The 20,028-nt window shown below is 42.8% G+C and overlaps 1 protein-coding gene across 1 annotated transcript; it reads left to right on the top strand.

Annotated features, from left to right (window-relative positions):
* Window positions 1-1,182: 1,182 nt before the first annotated feature.
* LOC118586374 (alcohol dehydrogenase 1-like) lies at window positions 1,183-17,332 on the top strand. Its single transcript, XM_036191540.1, has 9 exons — window positions 1,183-1,200; window positions 3,743-3,844; window positions 8,875-9,013; window positions 10,820-10,907; window positions 11,040-11,259; window positions 11,888-12,148; window positions 13,246-13,381; window positions 14,739-14,877; window positions 17,308-17,332. Exons 1-9 carry the CDS (start codon window positions 1,183-1,185, stop codon window positions 17,330-17,332), a joined length of 1,128 nt encoding a protein of 375 aa, XP_036047433.1.
* Window positions 17,333-20,028: the final 2,696 nt, after the last annotated feature.

Genomic DNA, 20,028 nt, shown 5'->3' on the forward strand with positions numbered 1-20,028 from the left:
TTAAAGTACAGAATTCTCTCCGTCAGCTTTCACGGTAGGTAAACAAGTCTCTCTCCCCAATCACAGTTCTGGTCCAGGAGGAAAAGGCAGGTCCCCAGATGACCCGAGAGTCTTTCTGAATTGTCAGAAAGTGCAAAGCTCTTCAAGTGAAACTTATAAACATATGACCAGGATATAAAGATTGATCTAGCTCCATACCTAGAGACCTGTGACTGCAGACCTCTATCTCACCCCAGCTCTCAGCAAATGACCCCACCCTACCCCCGCCACCTTACAGCAGCTGTGCACCATGAGGACGACAGACCCTAGATCCTCCTCAGAGAAATGACACCAGTAGGTCCTAACTTGTGCTAGACATATATGAATTAGAGGCAGATAAAGCCAGCAGCCAGAGCTCACCGGCAGTCAAGGTATCACTTTCTGATCTTCCAACTTGTGCTCACTCGTTCAGCTAAAACAGAAGCCTACAGGTCAGGCCAGAAGCACAGACTTTGAACAGCATCCTCCTCCTCCCCATCATCAGCATGACCTCTTTATTTCACTTCACCTTGGCTGACTCAGTCCCCTGTTTTGACTACACACCCATCCCTTGCTCTTGTGTGAGTTCTACCCCCGCAGCCATACTCTGACCTGGGCGAGAGTCTTCCATAATGCCTTACTTCATCTTTAGCATCTTTAGCACCTCTCAGTTTCACAATGCATTTCTCGGGTTTTAAAATGGTAACTTAGGTGAGTACTTATACTTTTCCATTCCTCTGACTACTGTCAACCCAGTGTTAACCCTGTCTTTATTGCCCATTTAGCAATCGCATCTATAATAATGACTTCCTCCAGAAGCTCTGTAACTAATTAGCAGGTGCGGTCTGGCTTGTTCTTCACGCCCTGGTTTTCTGCGGTGCCCCTAGCCCTTCGCCCGGCCTCCTCTTGAAGCTATTCTCTCCCAGCCAGCCTCTAGGTTGTTAATCTCTTCCCTCATTACCCCTCCCTGGTCCGGTGTATTCTTTCCAGTCTTTGACATATTTTCAACCCGTGGCCCTTCTGGTAATCTCCATGTTGATAATGTAATTACTTTTAATGGCTTTCGGTTTCACGAGCCGTATAAATACTTGGTCCATGGTTGCCAAGCTGCACAATCAAACCTTACTGAGATCCACAGGACACAGGTGACACCGAGAAGCCACCATGGACACAGCAGGAAAGGTGAGTGTGGCGCTTTGTGATGCCTCATGTCACCCTCACTGCCATCAGTTCATAAGAAATTTAGATTTTGTGTTCTCTGATCGGATTATTAACAAATTTCAATAACACTAGTACTCAAAGTTTCCCAAGATGTGGAAAGTCTCCCACCACTGCCTAGAGAATGAATTTCTGACAAGTTTGCAAGGGATAATTTGCTAATACTGTAGCAAAGACTCTAAAATTTGTCTACCATTTCATCTGAAAGCATAGGAGACTGGCATGCTCTCTGCTGTGCTGCGGGGCACTTCAGACTGGAAACTGACCCCAGGGAAAGAGTTCTGTGTGTTCTTACGAGCAGGTTAGCAGTGTCATGGTAAAGAACGTGGGTGGAAACCTTATCTGTGGAGTATTAGGAAGGTGCAGTTACAATGTATTAATCACTGAGCCTTACGTGGTCAGTAAAGATCACCAGAAAATTATCATCATGTTACAAAGAACATCACACTTCGGCCCAGGCTGCTCGGTGTGGTCAGATGAACACACAGTGCATGCACAGAACATCGACTGAAGAACTTGCTCTACACCATGAGCAGTGGCGAGAGCTGGGTCTCCCCTGCTTCGGTCCCCTACATTCGTCTGTGACACTTAGTATTCTGTGTTATCTGTATATTGCTTTTGAAATAAGGAGGCTTTTCCCCTAAAAGCTGTTTTTGACTAAAGTTTTGAGTGAGAGCGAAATTATTCTAATTGTGTTGTTCACAGGCAGAAGAAGTATTGTCTGTCCCTGTAGTTGGAAGCTCTTGTGAGCCGTGTCCTTTCTCTTTGGAAGATGCAAACCTATATTATCTCTTCCACTGGAGTCTGAATTTCTTGAAGACACAATTTATTCTACTTCCACTTACCAGTGCAGAAATCAGACCTGTAAATGGAACACATTTGAAATTATACAAACTAGTATCACCAGGTACTAACTCTGAAATTTAAGCTAGTCCACACATTGAGGAAGGAGCGGTTGCAAGAATACTCAGAAAGATACGCAAGGCAATAGAAATAGCCTCTAAAGAGAAGCCTGGAAAATAAGAATTTGGTTGTGTAGCCAGAGTGCTTATGTAAGAAGAAAAGACAGAAACAACGAGTAACCAGGCTGCCCTGGGGTAACTCATTTAGACTGTAGCTTCACATTATATAAAGAAACAACCTTCAAGTAGATATGAGTGAAGTGTTTAAAAATCAAACTGAAAAAACATTTCGAAGAGAGGAAAAAAAAACATTTATTTCTAAATGGAGGATTTTCAGACTATGGAAATGGAATAAGTTACACAGGAAAAGACTTTTATAAACAAACATCACAAAACGCATGAATCGTTTCATATAAAATTGATATAAAAATAGCAGAGGAAAAACTTGTAAGATGAGCTGACAGACGGCAAGTTACTCTTACTCTGTTGATGTTTAAAGAACTCATTTGCATTTAGCAAAAGACACAAGACGTAAATAGGTCTGTAAATACATGAGCAAGTCTCCCACAGCTCCCATAATCATGGCGAATACCCCCCACACTGCCACACTGGGAACACACCAACGAAGACAGTGGGCTTTTCCTACCTGGGCAATGTTTTGTTTAATGATACAGTCAATGCTAAGTAAAATGGAATAAATGATAGCAAAGACAATTTTTTATTCTGGGGAGTGAGCCAAGTGATTAAATCTTTCTGTAAAGAGATTTGGAAAGCAGTTTTGCCCTAACAATGACTCTATCCTCCCCCAAAAGTTTCACTTAAGGGTTGGAGAGATGGTTCAGTGGTTAAGAACACTGACTGCTCTTCTTCCAAAGGTCCTGAGCTCAGTTCCCAGTAACCACATGTGGCTCACAACCACCTGTAATGAGATCTGGTGCCTTCTTCTGGCCTGCAGCGACACATGCAGGCAGAATACTGTATACATAATAAATAAATCTTTTTTTAAAAAATGTCTGTAGCCATACATTCATGTTTTAAAAAAAAAGTTTCACTTAAGGAAACAAACCAACCAAGAAAACATTATGAACAAATGTGTTCATCATAATACCCTTTGTAAGAGGAAAAGCAATGGGAATATTCCTATAGCTGGAACTCTCCTATAGTTAGGTAATTACTAAGAAAATTAGGATGTACCCAAATAAAGCAGTCATTTCCAATGTGACTATGAAGTTCTTCAAAGTCAAGAGAAACACTTATAAACATACCAGCAGTAATGGTTTGATAAATAGTGACTGTTTTAGAAAGAAGAAGAGAGGAAGAGGAAGAACAAGAAGAGAAAAGAAGAAGGCAACATTCCTCATGTGGAATAATCTTAACTATTTTTAAACTATTGAGATTTTGTAAGTAAAAAGTATTTTGAAAGATTACAAGAAAATTTACTAAATTCTTGGTAGTTTATGCTTAGAATGCAGGTGATTTGGTTATATTTATTTATTTTTGGCTTTTTCCCTGTGATTTTTGTACTTTTACAAAATAATAGCAAGTGTGATATTAAAAAAAAAGAAAGCTTATTGGTAAATGCCATTTTATTTTGTGCCCACTAGACAATCACATGTCGGGCAGCCATTGCCTGGGCAGAGAAGTCTCGTCTTTCAATTGAAGAAGTACAAGTGGAGCCACCCAAACACGGAGAAGTTCGCATTAGGGTAAGTTTAAGTCAGACAGCCATTCCTTTTGAGGACAAAAGAAAGAGATACTGCACTTCAAAAAATAAGTATAGGGGCTGGAGAGATGGCTCAGCAGTTAGGAGCACTGGCTGTTCTTCCAGAGGACCCAGGTTCTGTTCCCAAAACCCACATGGTGACTCACAGCCATGTGTAACTTTAGTGCCAAGGGATCCAGTGCACTCTCTGGCCTCCACAGGCACTACATGCACATGGCGAATAAACAACAACACAGGCAAAACACATATATGCATAAAATAAAAATAAATAAATCCTTTTTAAAAATAGAAGTAGGCATAGACATGTGCAAATGAAATCAGCATGTGTTTGCATTTTGCTCTCCTCACTTTCCTTAGTAAAGGAAGAAGATTTTAAACTGATTCATTAATATTAACAAATAATATTAGTGAATATTTAGAGGTAGTTGTTTGATTGTAGTTCAGGTTGTCCTTGAGCTTGTGACCCTACTACCTCGGCCTCCTGAGTGCTGAGACTATAAGTATATGCCATCATAGCAGAGGACATGTTCTTTTTTTAAAGATTTACTCACTAGTTTACTATGTTTTAGTGTTGAAATTATGTGTGCATATGCATGTCTGTGTGAGTATGTGCATATATTCTAAATAACTAAGTATTGGCAAACACTAAGTGATCATTGTGTTTTAATTATGGTAATTCTAACTTAAACCATGTATTACTATGGGCCTATGTATTTTTCATCGTGATCCAAGAGGGTTGAAGTGTCATAGCTTATTCATTCTTGAGAGACGGTGGAGTGCACATTCCCACACCCTCTTGGGCAAAAGAAACAGTGATGCAAACGCAGTGACTGAGAGACTAACTCCTCTGCTCACACGGTCAATGCTGACACATGGTATTAGCCCATGAAAACCCATCTGGAAAGCCACACAGAGGCAAACTTCAGCTTCCGGGAGTGAAAAGCAAGGACTCCAAAATGGACAATTTCTAAAAATGCAAAAGATACAGCACAGAGCTTAAACAAAATCTAGACAAACACAGACTCATCATAGGTCCCTCCCCACCTTCCAGTCAAATCTCTACTGGCCATCTCACATTTCACAAAGCCATTAAGAATTCAAGATTGGGGATATATTGACTAGGATCTGACAGCCTGTGGTACTAATATTCTGTCACCATGGCTAGACACCCAAGATAATGAACTTAGAAGGAGAAAGGGTTCACTCTGGGTTGCAGTGTGAGAGCATTCGGCCCAGGATCTCCTAATCCCCATCATTGCTAACCTGTGGTGAGAAACGCCTCACTGCAGAGGAGCTCAGCTGACACCCATGTCATAGCCAGAGAGCAAAGGAACAGTTCTCTTCACAGGCGCGCTCTCCGGAGGCCCCCAGCTTGGCCTCCCTGCCTAGAAGTCCCAGCACTTGCCAGGCCCTTACCTCTTGGGCCACCAGGCCACTATGTCTATCCACATTATAATATACATTTAATTCACCTGTTTATTAAGTTTACCTGGGAAATTCAACACTAGATTCACTGAGTACAACAACTACAAAAAGCTACACAGATCTAGCACATAACAGCTAACCAAAGTAGGAGAAGATTTGGGTTGGAGATGGGTAGATAGGTAGGTGGGTACAACAGGAACAGAAAAATAAATGAATAAAAGAGTTGGCAAGATGCCAGGAGGGGAAAAAAGTCAAAGAAGAGACTGGCCAGAAGGCTGAGTGAGCACTTACTGCTCGTCCAGAGGACCTGAGCTCTGTCCCCAGCACCCACCCAAGTTTAGTGGCTCATCACCGCTGGTAACCCAGTTCCAGGGGATTCCAACTTGTCTTTCAGCCTTCCCGGGCAGCTGTGTTCGCATGTGCATGTCCCCACACAGATACACGTGCGTACCCATCATTAAAACTAAAACTGAGGATTTTATAAGTCTAAAAAAAAAAATAAAATAAAAAATGTGGGTGGCAAAAAGAGAATTAGAAAAGGACAGATGAGAAATGAAGGCAAAACGGAAAAATAGGGCGCTCGCACTCGCTAAGTTACCGACACCGCGTCCAGTGCTGTGCCGCGAGTTGGGGAACAAGATGGAAAGCGACAGCGGTGTAGCAAAGGATGGAGCTCAATCACTGCTTTGGCCAAATACTCTTTAGAAACAATGTTTCCCTTCCTTCTCCCTCACCCAGAAAGGGGTCACTGGTCGTTTTGTGCTGGGCCACCTGCAATGCTTCCTAGCTGATTGGTCACTGATCTCAGTCTGCTGTGCTCCCTACCCGGAAAGACCGTAACCTAGGTCAGACGTGCAGACTGCCCCACCCAGCTGGAGACTGCAGAGGCAAGCAAGAAGCAGTATCACATTGACCCCTTGATAAAATCTAAGTTAGAGACTGCCCACTAGGGTGGGTGAGTCCCTGCCCTCCTCGCTTATTCTGAGTCATGGCCACAGACAGTCAACATATTCTCTTTTGCTATACACAACAAACTAGTAGGGACATGAAGCTCCATATATATATATATATATTATGGTGTGTGTGTGTGTGTGTGTGTGTGTGTGTGTGTGTGTGTGTGTGTGTGGAGAGAGAGAGAGAGAGAGAATATGCTTTTATATGTATATATAAAAGCATATCTAGCCTTTGGTAGTATCTTGAAGCCATTTTAATACAGTGAGTGCCCAAAACATCGGTATTTCTTTGGCACACTTTTTCACCCACCTGCTGCCTTCAAACATGCCCCTTTCTGATGTTCTAGCCACCTCTTCTGCCACAGATGATGGAAACACATCTACTGCCTTTTCATATTCTTCTAGGATCCAGAATACAAAGGCTCTTGTGTATGTGATGTTTCATTTGGAAGGTCTAATGCAGACAGGTTGGGCCATTCACAGGCAAGAAATCTCAAGTTATTATCTAAGACGTTTTCAAACTTCCCAGTAACAGTTAAGTCTTGCAATATTAGTTCATTTAGCTTAACCTTATCTTACAATATTATATCCTTTCTGTCTCTCTCTCTCTCTCTCTCTGAAGACAGACAGGGTCCCACTATGTAGCCCTGTTTGGCCTAGAACTCTCTATGTAGACCAGGCTGGCCTTGAGCTCATAGAGATTTACCTGCATTTGCCTCCCAAATGCTAAAGATATTCTGGCTATCTTAGAACTCATTATATAGACCAGGCTGATCTCTAATTCACAGAGCTCCACCTGCCTCTATCTCCCAAATTCTGAGATTAAAGGTTTATTGCAATCAGACATTTCCTGTCTCGACCTCCCAGTCCCAAATAACAGACTCAGAGGCTGAATATAAATTATAAATGCTCTGCTGATAACTCAGGCTTATTACTAGCTAACTCTTAGACTTAACCCCTATTCCTTATTTATGCTCTGCCATGTGACGGTACCTTTATTAGCATGGCATGTTCATCTCCTGCTCCCTCTGCATCTGGCTGGCAGCTCCTCTTTCTGTCCTTCTCCTTCCCATCATCCTTAGTTTGATTACTTCACCTATACTTCCTGCCCAGCTACTGGCCAGTCAGCATTTTATTAAACCAATTTGAGTAACAAATCTTTACAGTATACAAGAGGATTATTCCACAGCAATGTGTGCCACCATGCCCAGCCTTAAAGAAAAATTTCAATGTACAGGTTTAAAATTTTGAAAATTGATTTACCCAAAGCATTGAACTTCACAATATTGGGCCTAAAAGTTTGTGTTTCTTGATAGTGATGCTATTATTAATATTTCCAAAAATGAAAACAAAACCATTCTGTTTCCAAACTTTGTTGCATAGGTCATATAGACTAGATTTTAAAAGATAAGTTTATTATGAGGTCTGAACATGAAGCTATGTGATATTGGATATGTAGTTCTAAGTCTCTGGGCCTCCCTTCCCCATACCTAAATTAGTAGGGAGACCTTGTGTTCTTCTTGTCAAATACAATGAAGGAAGCAATAATAAAATAGCAGAAGGCAGTCTAGAGATGCAGCTTACTGGGAGAAAGGGCTTCAAGGCCATAATCAGGTTGGGAGTGGGGCAGGTTGGGGGGGTGTTTGGTGTTAGATTAAAAACAATGCAACATATGGAGATGGAAACATGATGGAGACTTGTGGAGGTCCACAGAGGTTTCCTAGTGAGTTCTGAGCTTGCTTTTTCTAGCAGGGCTGCATTAAGGGGTGACTTGGTCATGTGTGTGCTTACGAGGTGATTGGAAGGGTCTGCACTTGGCTGTGCTGGGGGGAGGTCTTTTGCCCTGTCCCTTGGCATTCCTATAAAAAGCCCACTAGAAGAGACAAAGGGGGCCAATGGATATTGATACAGGCCCTCCCAAGGCTACCCTGTGTTTCTGTCTGTCTCTTCTCCACACTCTCTTTCTACCTACTATTTCTTATCCAGCTCTTCACAAGAGTACCCTGGAGAAAAAGTGGGAGCTGGCCTCCCACGGAGACTTAAAGGGGAGAGGCTTCTCTTTAAAGACTGAAGAGAAACTTCAAAAGTGAACACGAGAGAGCTAGGAAGAGACAAGAGCAACCCTTAAGAGGGATAGCAAGGAGCCCTGAGAGGCCTCACAGAGGGCAGTGTTTAGAGTACTACCCAAGCAAGTGCCCACCCCCCACCCCCCACCCCCGCCAAGCTCAGCGCCTATCCCCAGAAAGACAAAGGGAAAATCTGACTTGCATAAGTTTTGGGGTGAGGGCGCTGTTGGGAAGTTTTATAGCGCATGATTTGGTTCAACATGGTGAACCCCATGGAGACATGGAAAGACCGTGTTGTCTACACAGAGCTGTCAAGTCGCAGCACAGACGGCCTCTTACCTCTGTAACAGCAACAGAGGCTCGGCAGGGTATTCTCCAGCATCAGGGTCTGGCCTTTTCAATGGGATCTCTCTTTTACAGGTAGGTTTTAGTTCTAACACATGAGTGTTATTTTAGAGATAGAGTGAGAAAATTCATAACAAACAAAACAAAACTGAACACTCAGTCTCAAAAGAGGGAGGAAAAAAAACATAAACCAGTTGTCTTTTGGTTACTTAATTTCTATACAGATGTTATCTTCAGGGATCTGCGGTTCTGATGACCACGTGCTGAAAGGGGAACTCTCAATGAAATTTCCTTTAATTCCGGGTCATGAAGGAGCAGGAATTGTGGAGAGTGTTGGTGATGGAGTTAGCTCCGTGAAACAAGGTAGAACATGGGAAACAAAATTTACTGGGAGCAGCATGCCAGGGAACTCCTGATCTGTAGAGGAGGTGTTCTGCACTGTTAGCATATTTGGCAGAAGGACAAGTTGGGTTCTAGAATCTTCTGGTTAAGGACTTGTCATGTTATCAAATGAAGCCAGGAATCCAAAGATCACTGACAAACACAGGGTGTGGAGAACCAGTTCCTGAGCCAGCCAGATAAAGGCTGATATACGAGCATAGAACCTCTGAACTGGTGGAAAGGACCTTCGGCTTAAAAACTACTTATGTTTTGATCCTGAGAATGTTTTAGAATGATGCCCATTCCAAAGCTGAAGTATTTGACAAATGAGTGGATGTTTTAATCAACTAGAATGTACTGCTTGAAAGTTACATGGCAGGATAGTAGTTACATTTCAATGAATCTTCCCCAGTTGCATCTTAAAGGATCGTGACATGATTATTCTTAGCATGCCTAAAAGGATCACAGTGAATGAGCAATCACTCCTAGATGATGTTAATTCAGAAACCCCATAGTTAGGGACCAGCTGCATAAAAAGACTTAGGAAAGTACATAGTAAGGCCGCTCATGGCCATCATGAGTGCATTCACAAAGTGTACAGCAATTGTGAGATGCCTACTGTGGATCAAGGAAGACACACAGAAGTAAAGAGCTGACAACTACATCTCCTGGAATGTAGTATAAATCAGAGAGTTTACAGGCTAGCTCCTCTTTAGCCAGAAAGATTCTATTGGAGATTTTGTGGGAGATGATAACGAGCATTTGAAGAAAAAGAATAGTTAGAACTTCTCTGGATCTGAGATCTAGTATCTAGAAAATTTTAGAGTCAGTAAAGGTCAAGCATGCTTTATCTAAACTTAAAGAGATTTTTAAATGTCATCTTAAGGAATTTTCCTATACAATAAACATTTGTAAGGGCCAACACAAAGGCAACACTGTAGACCCTGGCAGAGTCTACACGAGTCTGTGACTACTGCATAGGTCAACCTTCTCCCAAGTCCCTCTCATTCTGTTGCTCTAACCCCAGGGCATGAGCTGATCCGAGACCCAAACATCATCAAGATCCTCTCCAGAACTCTTTCCTGTAATTGTTCCACAAAGAAAGTGGAAAAGAAAGAACTTTTTTCCCCTCTGAGGTTGACACAGCTTAGAATTCACCAACAGCAAACCAGTGGAAGAGGCCTGCAGAGTGGCGTGTGGGAGTGGACCACTCAGATTCCTGAGACAGCTCTGACGGTGCAGGGCTACCACAAACAGGCTAAAACCAGCAAGGGATTGCATTTTTGTTTTCATTTGCTTGTTTGTTTTTTCCCAGACAGGATTTCTTTGTGTGTAGCCTTGGCTGTCCTAAAACTAGTTCTGTAGACCAGGCTGGCCTGGTCTCAAACTCACAGAGAGCCACCTGACTCTGCCTCCCAAGTGCTGGGATTAAAAGCATGTGCTACCACTGCCCAGCAAAGGATTACATTTTTTTTTAATGGAAAACAAAAGAATTACACTAGATGACTTTAAGATTTCTTCTTGGTTCTATTGCTCTATTTTCTGAGTCGGGAAAGGCAGTCCTACAACTGTCTACCATGCAGGCAATGTCTCCTCATCTTTATCCAAATAATAACTATCTGAAACCAGGTAAAAAGATGTGTGCTTTAACTGGGGGGTTACACTAGCTAATGTCATCTGTCCATGCATGGCCTGTTTTAAGAGACTCGGTAAGATTTTATTGTTTTTTTTTTTTTTTTATTCCATGAACAATTTCAGATTTATTGATTCATCTCCCCCACCTTACAGGAGACAAAGTCCTCACACTCATTATTCCACAGTGTAGAGAATGTGACGCCTGCTTGCACTCCCAAGGAAACTTCTGTGACAAGCAAGAGTGAGTAAATTTGACCCTTGCCCTTTTATCAAATTGCTCACATTGTATGTGCCTGATGGTGACCACACATCTCTTTTCAACTCCTATGCCTGTGCCTGTATGTGGGTGTCTGTCTACACCACTGTGGGACAGTGTTCTTCCATGTTCTGGGGTGATGCTGGATGGGACCTGTCGGTTTTCCTGCCGAGGACAGAAGATTTACCATTCCTTCCGCACAAGCACGTTCACTGAGTACACTGTTGTCCCTGAGATTGCAGTGGTAAAAATTGATGATGCTGCTCCTATGGATAAAGTCTGTCTCATAAGCTGTGGCGTTCCTACTGGCTATGGGGCTGCTGTTAACTCCGCCAAGGTGAGCAAGATTTATTGTTAGGTCGCAAAGCAGCCAGAAATGGGATTGCTGATGGCAGTGTCCTAAAAAAAACGATGACTGAGTCTAACCCAGGCTGGATTCTTACTGGGTAAACAGGATTCTTATCTGGTAAACAGAAACCTAAACTCAGTATTCCTCAGAAACTTCTTAGTGTGGGTTTCTGTTCATCAGGAAAGCAACTACCCCACCCCCAACAGCAAAGTATATCTAGTTCCTGATTAACCTGTATATCAGTTCAAAAGTCCCCAGGCTAACTCCCAGCTTTCCTGGCCCCCACCCACCTCCCACACTTGATGGATGAAACTCGAACTCATTTTTCCCAGCAAGCTGTTGTTCTTAACTCTCCTGCCCAGGCAGCAGTTTGTCCCCCAACAAACTTCTTTCTACCACAGTGGTCTAATTCTGTGGTTTGACTGCACTTCACTTATATTTGTGTGTTATCTGGATATCATGGGGGGAGGGATATCAAAACTAGTTCCAAATGATCAAAGTGTTGTATACATAGTTTCAAAAAGCTCCCTAGTCTTTTTTAACTTGCTGCTTTATTTTCTTGACTGCCTGTGTCCGGCTTTGAAAATTAATAAAAGCATGCTATATGAATCTGCAGGTCACCCCTGGCTCCACCTGTGTGGTGTTTGGACTTGGAGGGGTAGGCTCAGCCGTGGTCATGGGCTGCAAAGCCTCTGGTGCTTCTAGAATCATCGGGGTTGACATCAACGAGCAGAAGTTTCCCCAGGCAAGAGCCTTGGGCGTCACTGATTGTCTCAACCCTAACAAGCTCAAGAAACCAGTCCAGGAGGTGGTGATGGAAATGACAGGCATGGGTGCTGACTTTGCCTTTGAGGTCATCGGAAATGTTGAGACCATGGTGTGTTTACGGGGCACAGTAAGGGGGGCTGCCTCATATGCATAATCATAAGCACTTCTGGAAATACATTTTTTTTGGCCTGTGTGCCCCCAAAGAAAAATGGAAGATAAATTCACTCTACAGCCTTATTTTATGAACAAAGGCAATACGTATGAAGAGATATAAAGTTATGGTATACAAAATTGAGATATGCAAAGAGCCATGAGATCAGTAATTTGCTTTTCTCAACTCTATTTGTTTGTATCTACATAAGAAAAGTATCAGATTCACATATATTTATCTGTGTTCTCTAACAGAACTTGAGAAACTGTTGGTCAAACTCCTATACCTCCATGTGTCAAGTTCTATGGCCACAGGAATTAATGACCTAGCTGGCATCCTTCTGGGTCATACAGTTTAGAGAAGAGGATGTATATACTCATTACATTGAAATGTGTGTCTAATTCCTTCGTCAAGGGCTGAAGAATGTTAGTGTAGGGGATATAGGTGACAGAAAAGAGGCAAATGAGGTCAAATTTGAGGAGAAAGGAACGGGAACAGAGTAAAGACAAAACAGATGAGAAACTGTGGGCCCGTGAATCACTGGAAAATGCGGCTTTTTAAAGGAAGCTTACCCATTACATCTGTATTTATTAGGTTCTGTTCTGTTTAGGAGAAATCAGCTGAGCAGTGAAGCAGAGCCAGTGAAGTCAGACAAACACAGCGTGCGGCCTTTACGGCAGTGAGGAGTTTTATCCAACATACTGTAGCTTATTCTTGTCTGCCAGCCTAGTGATCAGGGAGCAGGTTTTTTTTGGGGGGGGAGTCGTTAAATCAGTTAGTCAATACTTAGAACAACCCAACAAGGAAACTGAACTTTAACAAGGCAGTTAAAGTGCTTGACTGAGTCACACAGGTAGCAGAGTCTGCACTTTTCACTCCTGCACTGAACTGACTCTCTGAGGAGACAGATGCCCATGACCCCAGTGTCAAAGTTGAATTTGAAGTTGCATCTACCTAAGAGAAGGTGACATCTCAGGATATGCAGGATTCTTCCCCCTTGGGGTAGCTGGTGTTAATGCATGGGGTGTGCCTGTGGCCGCCACTGTTATCCTCAGGTCGCTGCTTGGAACTCCTGCAACAGCAGCTATGGTGTCTGTCTGATCGTTGGGCTGGCCCCAGTAGATGCACAGCTATCCCTTGAGGCGGCCAAGATTTTGTCCGGAAAAACCCTAAAGGGCGTGTGTTTGGGAGGTAGGTGGACGAGTAGACAGGTATAATTGCTTAGGTCTTCCTCTTAGGGGACCAGACATCTAGAGTAAATGTGTCCAAAGACTCCTCCTGAAATGAGAGTAACATTCTTCAAATTGCTTTTTTTTTTTAAATCTGGGGGAGGGTGTAGTATCGTGTAGGCATGTGTATGCATTCATGTGTGTGTACAGGTTCATGTGTGTACATGCATGTATGTGGGTGTGCAAGCATGAGTCTATGAGTATGCATACGAAAGCCAGAGTTTGACATCAGGTCTTCCTCTACCCTGCTCATGTTTTGACACAGAGTGCCTCCCTACACCTGGAGCTCACCAGTTGGACAACACTAGCTGGCCAGTGAGTTCCAGGGATCCTCCTGTCTCCACTTTCCTAGAGCTGAGACTATGTGTGCACAACTACCATACCTGACTGTTTACCCTGGTGCTGGGGAGCTAAACTCATGGAAAGTACTTTACCCACTAAGCCATCTTCCTAAACCACCAAGTTAATTTTAATTAGCTAGATAAAATAATGGAGCCATTGAGATTATAATCTTCCTCCAAGAAAAAGTATTTTGCAGCAATTAGAATAAGTTAATCAACTTTGGTTCTGCACTGATGGCATCACAGTGTATTGTGATACTTTAATAGTAATGCCTTTTCGTGTCTTAAAGGTCATTATATGCACTAAACTGAGCAATAAGGATTAGCTGATTTAAAAATTAATACTCTTATTTCTATCCACTCAGCTAGTGGTGAGTGCCCAAGCTGATGGGCGGATACAGTTTCCACACCACCTCTATGTGTGTAGAGATGATTCCTAGGCATGTGAGAGAAAATCCCAGAATATGGGCTGATGAGGTGAAAAGACTATCTTTTAACTCGGTAATATGATTATTGATCTAGATTTTATTTAAAGGATGACTAGGTAACAGAACTGTCTGTAGAAGCCACATTTAACAGCAGCTGTCAGAGGCTTCTCTGGTACAAATGATTTTTCCTTTGTTTTCAATGATAAATTTTCAGAGAGTATCTTACTCATCTCTCATGACCTGCTTGATTTTTTAACTCTTCTGATTGACTAATACTTCTTATTTTTACTACACTTACTTTATTATTATTTGTGTTGTGTGTGTGTGTGTATGTGTGTGCATGTGCGCGTGTGTGCACATGTGCACATATACACACCAGGGCACACAGGAGGAGCTCAGAGACTGAATTGCCAGAACTGGTGCCTTCCCTCATGGGTTCTGGAGATCTAATTCAGGTTATCAGGTTTCTACAACAGGAGTCTTCATCAGCTGAACCATCTCGCCAGCCTGGTTGGTCTCAGGTCATATTAATAGCCATTTTGTTTTGCAGATTATAAAACCAGAGACTGTATTCCCCAAATAGTAACTGATTATCTCCAAGATAAGATTAATATAGATCCATTAGTGACTCATCAGCTGCCTTTTAAGCAACTCCACAAAGCCTTGGAACTGTATCATGCAGGAAAAACGTGAGTTTTTGGTGATCGCCTATATTCTGATAACTCATGGAGGACATGACTACTTAGCTATTTTTAAGCAGTTTTGTTTAAAGGGGGCACTTTTTGGACCTTTGGTATCTTTTATACACATCTCCCTATTTCCCAATGTCATCAAGTTAGGAAAAGTCTTTACCTGCAGTCTGTCTTTGGGAAAAGCCTACTCCATCAATTTCAGAAGGATAGTGAATTCAACATAACACAAAGAACTGTATGTAAGGGTTTTGTCCTTAATTGTTTCATCATCCTGGGATGCTGGCCAGCCTAAAAAGCAGGTGGGCCCTCTGTGCCCTCCCTTCTCTCTTTCCGCCCTCTGTGCCATCTCTCTCTCTGTCTCTCTTCCTCTGTCTCTGTCTCTGTCTCTGTCTCTCTCTCTCTCTCTCCCCCCCCCCTCTCTCTCTCCCCCCTCTCTCTCCCTCTCTCCCCCTCTCGCTCAATAAAGCTCTAAAAGGTCACTATGGCACTATGGCTCGTGACTTTCCTCCAGCACGCTCCTCCTCTGGCATGGCCGCCGCCGGGCAGCGCCAATTTAACCAACATTGTAGTTTCCACATTAATCAATAATGTTTATCTGTCTGATTAGAGAAATTATCTAAAACAAATGAATTGAATTTCTGGTGTCAGCAACCTTGCAAAAAGTCTAAGAAACATGTTGAGATTCCTGCCAAGGGTACAAATCCTTGTGTAATAGTTTAACAGTGGAAGGTAAACCTTGACTCGTTGGAGCCAAGAGGCACCACAAAGCCACACCATGCAACAGAGCTCACATGGGACGTTTACTGGCTGGGAGACGGAGGTGACAGGAATCTGGGTGCAGAGGCAGCCTCTGGGTGAGAGCAGAAGGAAGATGGAGGGTGTGAAAAGGGCTTGCTTTACTCGGCTACGGTAGTCGGTGTCACATCTTGGCTGCCGCTGCTATGTCCTGCTAGGTCCCTGAGGGCAGGCTGGTGTAAATGCCTGAATGCCAACACCTTGTACATCTTTTCTGAATGATGGTCTACCATGTGTTAGCACAACTGTAGGACTGCAGCATTTACTTCCTGGGAATTTATACTACACACACACCACACACACACACACACACACACACACACACACACACACACACACACACACATACACACACACACACACATCTGCTTACCCCAGAAAGGGAACCAACAGTAGGCAAAAGTAGTGAATGCACCAGAGTCCAACTTGGATAACCGCTGAGTTTTTATTGGGGGTAACTAACAGGCGTGAAGGGATATTCACAGGAACAGGGATAATTTTAAAGCAACTGCATCACAGAAAAGGCCCTTCCCCGTGGGTGATGATTCAGGATTCATCCTTGGAGCTCTCTGCATGACTTACAGGCAGCCAACAGACCCCAGGGCCCTCTCTACAGCTGGGCTGCTTAGAATCTCCTCTTGAGCGGTTGACTACTTCCGCCGCCCTGGGGAGTGGCTCTACATCTTGCAAGGTTCAGCTTTCCCAGACTGGTGAAGCTTGGTTACCTCCTGACTTTCAGGAGCCTTCCTTCTCCCTCCTGGAGCAAATGTTTCAACTTGAAGACAACTGCCCTGCAATTGCCTTCCAGGACTGCTACAAGTGTTGCACACTCAGTGTAGAGAGAGAAAGAAACAGTAAGGAAACTTTGATGACTCGGCTTTTCTCTGTTCCCTTTGAAGGAAGTCTTCAGTTTGTATTCTTTCCCCAGATATGCCTGCACATTTGCTTAATGATTTTTATATGAAAACTTCACATTTTTGCCCTATTTTTTTCCTGGTCAAATTTCACTGAGAGCCAGGTGGTGGTGGCACATGCCTTTAATCCCAGCACTCGGGAGACAGAGGCAGGCAGATCTCTGTGAGTTCGAGGCCAGCCTGGGCTACCAAGTGAGTCCCAGAAAAGGCGCAAAGCTACACAGAGAAACCCTGTCTCAGAAAAAAAAATTTTTTTTCACTGAGAATGTCAACCATTAAAGACAAGAAAAAGCTCCAGAAAACTCATCTGAAATTTTTAAATGATTATTGTGTATGGGGGAAGGCATCTGGCAGGCAGTGGACATACTGCAAAAGGAAAGGAACAGAGAAAGTCATCTTTTTCTTTCTGGTCCAGATGTTAGGCAAGATGTAACAGCAGCAGGTTGTTGATAAGAAGCTGCACCTGAGATCCTGGGATCTTCTGTGGTTGTGCAGCCGTAGGCAACTGTGCTTGAAGAGGTTGCCTTACTTTTCTGTATGACATTAGATTCCAATTCAGACCCCACTCTGATGCCAACTGTTACTAAGATGTATTAGAGCAGAGATGAAATCAAGATGGGAACAGTTGGGCACTGAGCATCCTTAGGGTACCACACACATCACTATGCTAAAGGCAGTGCTTCCCAGGCATTTCATGATTAAATCTTTTATGTTTCAGCATCCGCTGTGTTCTACTCTTCTGAGATCTCAATGCTAAAAGTACAAGCTTTCCGGTTTCTCCTCTGGTTATTCCTGTGCAGCTGGAAGAGATGATGGATGCATCAGCAGCAGGATACAATGTAGCTGTGCAATGTGAAATGAAGACCCCTTGACTATACTGATAATAAAACAAGTGGGAAGAACTGGAGCTGTGAAACTCACACTGTGACCCTAAAAAGAGAAATGATGGCATCCTGTTCATGGATAGTATTGATCATGTCCACACACCAACTGCTATAAGTTCATGGAAACTGTCCCCATGTTCATATCTTCCAGATACCTTCATATGTGCAGATTTCCCTGTATATTCCACACCATCATCGAGAGGGCCAGGGAGCCCAACCAGAGCCATGACATGTTTCTATTAGCCCTGCCAGGGACCAGGCCTTAGTCTCAGTTTACTAGAACTGGCTGGAGCTGAGCAAGCAGTTCTTGGGAAGACCACAACTCAGGTGCAACCAATCAGCAGGCACACACAGCCTTCTGCTAGCTTTTCCTACCCTGATGCTAAAAGGTCCCTAACCAGTACAGCCTTCCACCAATCAGCCCCCAGACTAATCTTTCTTCCACCAATCAGCCCCAGACTAACCCTTCCTCCCTGAAATTCCCCTAACCCTGTTTAAAAGAAGCCTGTGAGCTTTTCTGGGTATCACTTTTTGCCACCCCAAGATGTTGGAAATTTTTAATAAACACTCTTGTTGATTGCATATATGACTGGTGGTCTTTTATGGGACTTCTCTCGGATCCTACCAGTCATCAATGAAAGGCACTCTTAGATGAGTGAGTCATCTTCTGTCCTTCAGGGTTTGCATCAACCATTGCTATTACTCATGAAGGAGTGAGGCCTGGCTCCCAGCTGCCTATTTGGGAAATTTTACAACTTACAACCCAGGGAGAAGATACAGGATCTTCTCAGAGGGGCTCGGCCACATCTCTAGCACCCCACCCCCCATTCCTACCAAGCCTTTTCTTCTCAACAAACTCACTGTGGTCATCTCATTTGGAGTTGAAAGACAGAAGAGAGGGCACAAGGTCTAGCTCTTCTTATTCTCAACTTTTCCGTCACACTTCCTACTTCTGCCTTCACTCATTGGCATTCATCTAACCCTTTAGGTTTTGAAACATGAGGAGAAGCCCTCTTACACTCTCCTTCACTCTGCTCTGACCCTGCCAGTTTTTACTGGAATCCACATTTTACAGAGAAGGACTATGAGCAGTGCTGCACTCTCAGTTTCCAAGACAGTGTTTAAATTGCATTGTTTTTGTATTTTTAAACTCAGTTTTAAAAACACTAAAATGTGCTTTCAAAAGAGGTATCTGAAGGTGTTCCTAATTTTGTGTATCTAGATTTTGGTTTTTGCCAACAATTTTTAAAAAGCTGTGACAAATATGATGAAATAACAGTTGGGGGGAAATGATGATAACATAAGACTAATGTATAGAAGATATTTATATATCCTAGAAAATGCTAATAAATACTTAATATGTAAATATTGCTTACAAATTAATAATATCTGATAATATCATATCCCAGTGGAAAATTAGCTAGGTCAGAAACAAGTATCTTGCCAAATAAAAAGTACTAAGTAATGGGCTAGTGAGATAGCTCAGTGGGTAAATGTGACAGCTGGGAAGTCTAGGAACCTGAGTTCAGTCTGTGGGACCCATGTAAAGATGCGTCAACCAAGTTGGCTCTGCTCCTCCTCCACATGCTGTGGCAGAAGCATGCACACACATTGTGAATGCTCGAACACACGTACACAAAAATAATTGTTTAAAAAAAAAAGAAATACTAAATAAAGTAAAGATATAATTGTTCATATCATAGGTTGTCAAAACACAAAATAGATGGTGCTCTGCACATGTCAAAGTGTAGGAAAATATGAGAGCATACAGTCACAATAGAGCTGTGTAGGTCAAGATGCTCATGGAACATGCCATCAAACCATGACCTACCTAGTCTAAGGAGTCCACAAGATCTCTGCTGAGTAGAAACTGGTCTGGCAGTAAGCCGCTGAGAGCATTCTCCAGGAGTGGAAGAGCTTATGCAAATGCTGTGAGACAGGAGACAACATGTTCAAACTTACTGCAGCATGCAGAGGACACGCAAAGTGGCTGTAAGTGGGACTAGAGAAATAAGGTAGACAGGATGGTCTAATGGGCCTTTTTCTTCAAAGACACTTGTATAAATACTGACTATAACTCTTCAAAGTAGAAACAGCCAAAATGTCCAGTAGTTGTTATTGATGGAATAACATTTCTCCCTTAAATTGTGGTATGTCATATAATGTTTTCAAATGATAAAATATATTACTAAGCTTAAAAATGAACCACAATATTAAGGTAGTTTGCAAATGCACATGTCTGTTATGACTGTTTTGACATATATAAGTAAACAAACAAATAAATCTAGGAGTCTTTGTGTTGAAATGATTACCTGACTGGTAAGATTATATTCATTGTAAGGGGGAAATTGAGGTGTTCTAAAATAGCTTGATTGGAAATGTTACAGAAATGCCGGCCCATTCCAGCTCTACATCTGTCATACTAACCCTTGGCAATACCGCCCCGACCATGCAGATAGAAGTTGTCTTCAGTCTTCAAAGACTGACTCTAAGACATTGGGTGGTTTTTAAAAGAGAACATTTAATTGCTTATGAGACTCAGTTGGTCAGGGGTA

The sequence above is a fragment of the Onychomys torridus genome, chromosome 6 (genome assembly GCF_903995425.1).
Source record: "Onychomys torridus chromosome 6, mOncTor1.1, whole genome shotgun sequence".
Lineage (NCBI taxonomy): Eukaryota > Metazoa > Chordata > Mammalia > Rodentia > Cricetidae > Onychomys > Onychomys torridus.